The 10,274-nt window shown below is 36.5% G+C and overlaps 1 protein-coding gene across 2 annotated transcripts; it reads right to left on the bottom strand.

Moving 5' to 3' along the window:
* Positions 1 to 419: 419 nt before the first annotated feature.
* ropn1l (rhophilin associated tail protein 1-like) lies at positions 420 to 7,746 on the bottom strand. Of its 2 annotated transcripts, XM_014008484.1 has the most exons (6): positions 7,587 to 7,746; positions 6,792 to 6,941; positions 6,141 to 6,249; positions 5,857 to 6,018; positions 5,149 to 5,324; positions 420 to 1,094 (listed from the first exon to the last, which is right to left on the bottom strand). In XM_014008484.1, the coding sequence occupies exons 2-6, from the start codon at positions 6,920 to 6,922 to the stop codon at positions 980 to 982; spliced, it is 693 nt and encodes a 230-aa protein (XP_013863938.1). In that variant the 5' UTR covers positions 6,923 to 6,941; positions 7,587 to 7,746; the 3' UTR covers positions 420 to 979. The 2 variants fall into 2 exon arrangements, with proteins under 2 accessions (XP_013863938.1, XP_013863937.1); XM_014008483.1 differs by lacking the exon at positions 7,587 to 7,746 and having other exon boundaries at positions 6,792 to 7,015.
* Between the last annotated feature and the right edge of the window lie 2,528 nt (positions 7,747 to 10,274).

The following is a 10,274-nucleotide window of genomic DNA, read 5'->3' as shown; positions in this document are numbered from 1 at the left end:
GTGTGTGTGTGTGTGTGTGTGTGTGTGTGTGTGTGTGTGTGTGTGTGATGGAGAAAATGCGACCAAAATCAGGTATTTATTTAAGACTTTTAACAGAGGTGTTTCTGTCTCAGATTTACTTGGAAATGTTCTTTTTTTCCCTTTTCTTAGCAAAACCAGATGAATAATAACAGCTTAATTAAAAACTCTTGGTGTTTTTGCATAATCAGTTAAAGAGGCCAAGGCAGACAACACCGGCTTTCCAGAATTTAAAACGCAACACTTCATTTTAAAGCTTTTGTTGCCAGCTGAGCGGGATAATTTCAACAGTCTACGAGTGGTAATTATTTCATTTTAATCCACTGGCAATGACCTTTCATTTCCTCRTTTTTTGATGAGTGTTTGTGTATTTAAAGAAAGAAAATCCCTTTACAACCTAGTTAAATTAGCTTCTTTTATTAGAATTTGCAAATGCAAATTAGAAAAAACGATTTTTTGATAATAAAAGAGTTAAGAGTATCACCACAAAAGAGGATGACTCCAGTGTTCCCTCACTGAAGAACAAATTCAACACAATTGAGTAGATAAAATCATTGCAACTGCAGCTAAAACAGCACTTCAAAGGCATTCGGGTTCATTTAAACAAAAAATAAAAATTTTAATAAATCTAAAGTTTTTGTATTTTCTGTCTTGAAATACAGTTATTTGCATGCACTTTTTTTTCAAGCATATAGTTTCACATTTTCAAMGTTAAAGTTCTGTTAAGGGGAAAAAATGGTTTGCAGTGTTTCTTTGATTGACATGTGGCTGCCCCGCCCCTCTTCTTCTTTAAAGGACGTGTTCAGTTTATTTAAAGTGGAACTGAATGACCATAATTTACCATAACCTCAATTTTTCTCCAATATTTAAGTTTTTATTTCTGTACATTATCATGAACAAACCTTTTGTTTAAACTGTTTTCACTGTAAACATGGACATCTGATTTCGTTTGACACAGTTTCTATTTTTCAGCTCTTGAGGAAGTTCTGGAAACAACAGGAGAACCAGCTGGAGCTGAGTCCACATCATCCCTGTGCATGAAGTCCAGAGGTTCTATCATCCCGTCCTGCAGCTCCCTGGAACATACAGTGTACRTTAAACATTTTCAGCAAGTCAAAATCACACAGTGCAACTCAAACAACCTTATCACAATGTATTCTGTTTGTTACCTCAGTCACAAACAGAATGATGACACATCTATAAGCAGTTTCTTCATAATGCAGCACAAACTGTTTTCTATTCCCTTGCCCTGAAACCTGTTACGCAACAGCTCCACAACAGGAACACTAAAAAAGGGAGCCTTTGTGTCCACTTTCTTCACTCCGTTCACTTTCACGCTGTCCTGCAACTTTCATCGAGCCCCTGGAGATGTGATGTTATGAGCAACGCTTGAAAACAAAGTCTGTAAAAAAGCCGGGCAACAAGGTCCACCCTGGAGCTGAGATTCCTAAACTACTGACTTCATTTTCTCTCTGTGGTCCAGCTCCTCTGGAACAATAGAGCTCACAGCACCGGAGCTGTAAATGTTCCAAGAGATGTTTCTAAAAATAAATAAATAAATATAAATTTATCTGCCTAAAAGTGAACACCATGCTGAGTGGAAGGTTTCAGAATAATAAAACGTTGATAAATATAGAAATAAATTTCCAATTTAATAACCTGACATTTGTTTTACAGTCGTTTTATACAATTAAAGCACTTTGTGGTTTACTAAAAGTACCTAAAAGGACAAGTCTAATCTGACGAACAAACATTTAGAGTTGTGAGGATTTTGAGTTCGAAAAATAAAAGAAACCAACAGCTGAATAAAAATACCCTCTGTAAAGTAGATGTTTGTTTTAAAGAGACTAGAAAATAACCAGTGTTTTAAACACAGTCTTCTGTTTGAGTACATCCTAAAATTCCAGTAAACACACAAAACACTCAACTGTCGACAGGCATCCTTAAAGGAATGCAGACTTCATGCCAGAGTTTTAGATTAGAATCATCTAAAGTTAAAGTAAAGGTTTTTTGCAGAGGTTTATAGCACCTAAGTACATTTAATTTGTTACAGTGTTTTAAGTTATTTTTTTGAGGATTTTTGAAGTTTTAAACCTAATGACACTTTTACTTATTTACTTTAAAATTTAACACCTAGTTGCTCGTTGCAAAATTAAATCTGTCTGAACTCGTCATGAAAGGAGTTGTTTCTGCACTCTAAAAATGAAGTGTTATGTCAACTGGTACTACTAAACCTAGTAGAGTATGAACATGAGGTAAAATACATATTTTCTTTAAAAGAAAATATGTATATACTCAACTTGGTTCAGTGGAACCAGTTTGGTTAGGTCAATTCAACAGTATTTATTAAAGAGTAGGTAAAAATACTTGTACTTTTCTGATTTTTGTGAACAGTTTTGACTTTTACTTAAGTACTTTTTTCATCAGTAAAATATTTTTTTTTACCAAAGTCATTTTCTGTTAAGGTATTTTTACTTTTACCTAGTTATTTCTTTCAAGTACTTCATAGACCTTTGGTTATTTGTGAAAAAGGAACTGTTCATGGAACAAAACAAACTTGATTTTCTTGAAAGAGTTCTGTGAAAACTTCTGCTGCAACAATTACCAACACAGAACGAGTCTGAATCTCTCAAGATGCTTGACAAAATAAAAAATGCTGTAATTCGGGTCGGGTTATCTGTTTTAATCTATTATTAATCTGAGTAATGAATTAATTACATTTATGATTCTTAACTACATTATCTCAGTTTCAAAACAATCAGAAAAAAAGAAGTCACACAATGATTGGTTACATTCAGGAGAGTTTTAGGTTATTTCTCAGCAGACAAGGTTGGGACAAAATTCTTTCTGTGCTGTGTCACATGGGTGRAGAAACTATAGATATCAGGTCATCTGCCCTTCATTTTCTTTCAATTGACCACAGCTGCATTCGGTGATCTTCAGCTCGTGTGTGTGTGTGTGTGTGTGTGTGTGTGTGTGTGTGTGTGTGTGTGTATCCCCCACTGCTAAATTTTACTGCCAACTGTCCCTGCTATGAACCACTGATTCCATTTCCCCCTTTTTTGGTCTGATGAAGTCGTCTATAACTGACATATCAGCAGTTTTTGTGTCTGCAGACAAGAAAACCTTCTCAGAAACTGTTTCTGACATAAATGTTCTTGTCATAAATGTTTAAAGGAGATACAGCATGCTTTTAAATCCATCTTTTTCACATTTAAAGAGGACATTTCATGAAAAATCCACTTTTTTAGCTAAGTACATTTTGTTGTGTCCTTGGAGTTTCTAGGAAGCAGAAAAGTTTAATTTATTCTACCAGTGCTGCTTAGATATTCTGTTTAAATCATAATTTTCAGCCCGTTCAGTTTTCTCTATTTTCTATGTCGTTTTCTGGGTCTATTACGTCCGCAACGGAATTGCTAAATAAGGTCTGGACTTACCAACTACAGTTTCCTCGTCTTAATTCTCCTCTGGTTCTGGGTCAGCATCTGGCTCCAACATGTWAGGGTGTTTGGACAAGTCTTCTGTTGTTGACATCTTTTAATTAAATTGTAAATAAAACGTTTCCGCAAGCTAGAAAACRTAAACCCCCGCCTTTAAAACCGGAGTGGACCGGTCTGGAAGCAGAAGGGGGCGGGGCTTGAAGTGTCTTAAAGGAACAGCGTGAAAGAGGGGTTGGTGAAGTTACAATAAGGAGGAACTCAGACCAAAGCACTGTAGTTCCACCKTATATAGACCCCAACTGAGTGATTTAATGTGGAAAAAAAGGCATTAAAAAGCATGATATGTCTTCTTCAGACTCTTCAAGCTGATGAAGAAGTTGAAAACCTGAACCATGTCGCTCTGCTTGCCGCTGTTGGCCACAAACACCAATGCATCAGGGAAACAGCACTGCTCAGGAGTAAAAGGATTAACACAACAGTGAGTAATCGCAACCTCACATCTGAGTCAAGGAGAGTTCAGCACTTTACCTGTTTGTGCTTTTAAGCCAACTGACACAGACTTGTGCAACACGTTACACCAAACCTGAACCAAAGAAATACATCTTCTATACAGCTGCATCAGCCTTACGTTGGTGTGATTATTGGTTCAGGACTGTTCCTGCTCAATTTTCCGTATAAACAAAGTGACTTTTTTATTTTATTTTAGGCTCATGTCATCAGTTCACACGTGCTTAAGGCACATGAGATTAACAGATCTGTGCAGCTGCTGCAGTATTGCGGTTTGTTGTAGTGAAAAGAGAGCTCTTTGTTTACCGGTTGGTCTACATTATTAGTCATTAACTCTGRGTAGCTGGTCTTAGAGATAAGGTGAAATATTCAGTTATTAATGAGAAACTCAGCAGACTCAGAGTACAGCCGCTGCTCCTCCACAACGAGCGGAGCCAGTYGAGGCGGTTCAGGCATCTGGTAAAAAGACCTCAGGGAGAACCCGGGCCTGGGAACACTTCGAAATACTCCCCAACAAGCAGGAAACAGGTTGCAGTGGAAACAGATGTCTTTATTTATTTACCTAMTGTTATTTAACCAGATAAGTCCCGYTGAGATCTCRGATCTCTTTTTTTCAAGGGAGGCTTGGGCCTGAAGGTCTGGACTTCCCTGTTAGATATTTGGGGCTTGATTAAGCAAATTTTTGATACRCATTTATATTTTATACTYTGTGATCGAACAGTAGGAGAATCAAAAAGTCTATATTTAGTTTTAGTGTTCATTTCTATAACTTAGTTCCTTGTTTACTATGACATCATATCCAAGGTGTGACCAGGTTTTCTATAAAAATTAATTGTAAGAACACGTGATCTGAGGCCATTTTCCGGAGTCTCCAAAGTGAGGGAGGGGGATTTGGGGGAAATGGACCAGATATGAGTTGTGTGGTAAACTTTGCATGTTTGTACACAAATATTCAAGTCTGAGTATTGAATCGATCTCCTGCGCCTTGGTCTCTCATTTCACCAGGATCTTTCAGATGGATGCATGGACGAATGAACAGGTAAAAAAAATTAGCATATTGTATGATGTTGGCTACTTTTCCATCACCATCTCCACTCTGTGCAAGTGTTGCAAGACTGATGAAAATTTAAAAAAAACCTATTTAAAAGAATGCACGCAGTGTCGACGCAAAAACAGTACTTACGCCTGTTGTCGTAGATCGTTGAGGAAGCTGTCGATGGARTCTTGTGAAAGGTCAGCGTCTCTGCGAGCCAAATAGGTGTAAAGTCTGACAAAAGTATCGAACGGGATCCTGGCAGGACCACCTTCCTCGTCGTCCGTCAGGATCTCGCAGGCGAACTTTAGAGATGTCAAAAGGGTCTGCATTCAGAGAACCACACAAAAGGAGTTTTATACAGAAAACTACACACATTTAAAACACACACTTACTGTAAATGTATGTACAGCAGACGGGATAAGTAGAAGYAGATCAAGGCTGCCCTCGTGTGGTTAAATGGTTCAGAGCACCTTTTTATCAAAAAACTTTCCACACAGTCATTGACTAACTCTTCACTGCATTTTTTTCAGACACTAAGAGTTCTATTAAGAGATTTTTCAAGGTTAAAGCAAATTCTGTTTGAATGGACTCCTGCMGTCTAATTTATTGTTGAAAAAACCTTGCCCTCGAGTGCACTGCAAAAAAATCCACAAAACAGCAAGAGAGGGWTATATGCAATTACTCTTTCAGGAGCCTGAAGACCCCAACAGAGAAGTCTGAAGAAAAAGCCATCTGGATCTAGTTTGCACCTCAGGAGGGCAGAATAAATGCAGTATGAAGTTCTCCGGCTGTGTCTGGCCTTTACATGAAGAAGGGTTGTTTAGGATTTATATCCGACCACGTGGAACATCTCACCCCTCCTAAATCACCGCAGCCCACGGCAAAAAACTCCATCCAGTCGATTTCGGTGCCAAAGCTGCCCACCAACAGCAGGGTCTCCAGCTGCTCCGCGGGAAGACCCTGACCCTTCCATTTGTCCTGCAGCTCCTCCCTGCTGCACGTTTGCATTGGGGAAAGCTGTGATTTGTGGAGGAAAGAAGAGATTCGAAGGTAAAATCTGGCCTTATACTGGAACGCAGTTTTTTTTTACTTGCAACTTGACAATATTTGCATYACGCTTGTTTAGAAAATCTGCTCACTTGCTGGTGGAGGATTTTCAGCAGACCTGGAGTCAGTCCAGAATCAGTTTGTGTGACATTTTTCTCTTTGACAGTGAGACTTTCTCCTTTAGCCAAAGCGTGGAAATACCTGCGGCACGACACAATTACAGTGTAAGCACATGGATGTCATTAATTACTGTTCTAAACCTTTATTTAAAACTATTTTGTGAGCTGTATGATATGCTGCTGTTTTGTGGAAAGGTTACAGGCTGCTTTATATTAACAATTGTTTACTAAAAAAAACACAGGGCTACATGTCACATGGTTTTTTTAAGTCTAAAAACACAAAGAAGRGATTACTACAACAGCAAACATTATAACAGTGCTTTGAGGTATAAAATATTATGTGCTTTTCAGTTTAATTAGTATTTTCAATATTTTTTTCTGTTAGGTATCAGATGGTTTAACCACAGCAATGGCATGCAAGCCTCTGGGATCTAATTACAGTCAGTCAATGCAAAAAAGAAAATTATCCACATGTGGAAGGAGGCTGCTTCTTCATCCACTGATTTACCCTGGAGACACTACTGTGGTAGCCATTATTTAAAAAAAATAAAGATTATAAAATAACACAATAAATGTGTTCCTATTGTCCACCTGAAGGATCACTGGCAAACAATTAGGACTTACGCTGAACTCCACGCCAGCAAATCGCAGGGCTGTGCTCGGATGGCCGCCTTGGTGAAATGTTTCAGGATGTCTGGCAGCTCAGGRGGAATGATGATCTGCTCGGAACAGTACAGGGTGTCTGGAAGCGGCATGGCTGTTGTACAGTATAGCCTACACATGCAGCAAAACAGACCAGTTAAACAATATACAGAAGATCAAAGGTGAAAATAAAAGATGAATTATRCTTCWTTTAATTTTAATGATTATGTCCTGCTGGAGTGTGACATGATGTGTTTGTGTACAAATTAATACGGTATCAAAATTTTATATATTTATACTTCTCATTCAACCATAATTAAATTCATATGGACRGTATTTATTTTTTACAATAACAAGCTGGAATGAAAACAAGCAAAAATGAAGTAACAACTTTCTATTTCTTGCCTTTTTAAAAACGTAAATAGAAAGTACAGATAACTGCGTGAAAATGTAAGTAGAAGTAAAAAGTAGGCTGAAAAATAATTACTCAARTAAAGTACAGATACCTAAAAATTCTACTTAAGTACACTAACAAAGTATTTGTACTTASTTACAACTCTGAAACACTCMAAATACATTAGGTCTACATTGTGCCAAACTACTACAACAAAAAGCTAAAATTAAACATATTCTGACACCACTACCATCAAATAATATTTCAGTATGAAAGCAAAATAGAATTAAAACGCGCCTTTTTAATTTATTTTTTAACTAGGTCCAGTTGTTCAGGAAGCAAACATAGCTAACTCTGTTAATGTTATTAAATCAAGACTGTACCTTTTATACGTTCTGAAGAATGTAGACTTTGAAAATACAGAAAATGGTCGAAAGTGCTACGTTGAGAACCACACATCAATCGCAAATTTCTGTTTGTTGTTTCTTAGCAACCAGTACCGGAAGCAGCGTTCTTCTTCTTCTTCGGTTTGTGGTGAAGCGAAGCTCTTCAGCGAATCTATCGCCTCCACCTGGTCACGTTTGGTTACTTATTTTTACGCAGAAAAAGTTCGTTTGCTTTAAATTCAAACTAAACGCACAGTTCTTGGATTTAGAAGTTCTTTAAGTGTAATATAWATTGCTCAGTTTACTCAACCTGGCTTAGTGGAACCAGTTTGGTTCAGTAAATTCAATAGTTTATTTATTAGAGAGTTTGTAAAAGTAATTTTACTTTCCCAATTTTTGTGAACAGTTTTATGAATTTTGTTTGAGTAGTTTTCTCATCAGTGAAATTGATTTTTACCAGTCATTTTCTGATCATGTAATTTTACTTTTACTTAGTTAATTTTTTTTCATGTGTTTTAAAAGTGCTTTTACTTTCACAATTTTTATGAACAGTTATATGACTTTTACTTAAGTATTTTTCTCATCAGTGAAATTGATTTTTACCAGTCATTTTCTGATCATGTAATTTTATTTTTACTTAGTTAATTTTTTTTTCAAGTACTTTATAGACCTCTGCATATGATCACAGATGTATGAGGCTATTTTCTTTTTATGGTCATTTTTCAAAGCATGAAATTCCTCTAAAATCATCCAAATATTAGTTAATATCTATTAAAAAAAAACTAATAAACTATATTAACTAAACTGTGGTGTACAAATCCAGAAAAACAACAACAGTAACAAAAATCTTTCTGTGCCAAGACATTTTTAATAACCTGATACAATAAACAGACCCATGAACAGGCACACAACATTTTTTTTACTAAACAGCATCTTGAAAATACCGAGCTCACAAGGTGTGATTAGAAAAACAACAACACAGCTATAAGTATTTGGTAACCAAAGTGACATGAATAATAAAAAGAATAATYTTGAAAACTCATCCAATGCTCAAAAAAACAAACAAAATAATTGCATGATAGACAGCCACATATACACATTCACACGTTCACTATCAGGTCACATACACTGGATAGTGCAAATTTATTTGAGAACATGTAGAAACTGAGCAAACGCTTGTGAAATGTTGTTAAATTCAACACATATAGTGGAGCCTTGGAATTCAAAGCACAGTGTTTTCTTTCCCAAGTTCTTACATTATAGTGGTGCACAAGCATGAACACATCATGTCCAAAAGAAACCATTAAMCAACAGAAATGGACATTAGTCTGTAATGACTTCAGTCCAACACATTTTGTGGACTTGACAATAGAAAATCCCAAGATGTTAGTCTTATACTCATCCTGAATCTCAACTCTTTTACTACKTAATACAAAAATAAAAATTGTGCTTCCCTAAAACCCCTCCCTGGACAGTTTTTTTCTTAAACCCTCGGTCTACAATCAGATAATCCTCCACAAAGACACTTTCAGACAGACACGCCACTGTTTCCAAACATTATTTCTTCAGCTTACTCTCCTTATTTTAGTTTTCTCTGAAAAAGACTTGGGCAGAGACATTTTTGAGAAGCTTTAAAGTTTGCTGATTGAGAGACTTTGTCAGACATTTCAAGACTCAAAAGCAGGTTCATATTGTACAACATTCAGACTAAAAACGATATCTAAAAAAAAGGATAAGTGAACAAAACCATTTGTAACCGAACCTGCTGGGCTTTTGTCTGGCATTCTCTTAAGTACTTTCACACAAACGAAGACGGTGAGTAGAAAACTGTTTGATTTAATGTGAAATTTAAAAAACGAGTTCCATTTTTCTTTGTAAGTGACCGGTTCTGACTTGAGTTCACCTTTTGAAGGATWAAGGTGGTATCTCACTAGGCTGCAACGGCTGGTGACTGGATGGCCAACAGCTTTTATAAGAGTCTCCCCCTCTGACAGAAAACATGCTCTAGTCTTAAAGTGTCTGTGACATCAAATTTTTGTAATAAACGTGGATGCATTTTTGGAAAGAGAACATTGATAACCTATTGCAAAAACAAATTTCATAACGTTAAGATGAACATTTGTTGAGATATTTGCATGTGAAGAAACAGGAAGTGATGTCAAAGGGGAAAATCTGCATGTAAACAGAGCGATGCTACAATAATTAGAGACTAATCTGATTATTTAGTCACTATCAGTGAGATGAAGAGTTTAAATAAGATTGCTTCAATAAACAAAGTCTAGAGAGATTCTTTTCTTAAGAGTTCCCCTTTGATGTCACTTCCTGTTTCACTTTGCTGAGCCAAATTCAAGAGAAAATAGGCCAGTTATGAGACAAAATGGGTAAAATCATGTGTATCATGCTAATTTTCTTAAATATAAATATGTTTTCTTTGACTTTTTGTATTTGAAGGATACAAAAAAACTGCAGGGCAATAATTATTAAAAAAAAATTACTGGTCAAAATCTGCCTCTTCGTTTCAAAAGTGTACTCCACTAGATCAGCAGAGGCCAATTTGGGTACAAAACAGACCACTGTGGGCAATAAATCAATATGCACGGCCTACAATACATCAAGACCTGCAAAGCGTGGCCTCGTGGTCACTTTGCTGCAAACACAAAATCAGTGACTGCATCTGAAAACTTT

Source organism: Austrofundulus limnaeus, unplaced genomic scaffold, assembly GCF_001266775.1.
Source record: "Austrofundulus limnaeus strain Quisiro unplaced genomic scaffold, Austrofundulus_limnaeus-1.0 Scaffold50, whole genome shotgun sequence".
Taxonomy (NCBI): domain Eukaryota; kingdom Metazoa; phylum Chordata; class Actinopteri; order Cyprinodontiformes; family Rivulidae; genus Austrofundulus; species Austrofundulus limnaeus.
Note: the sequence above shows the minus strand (reverse complement) of the source record. Positions and strands in the feature narration are given on the sequence as shown.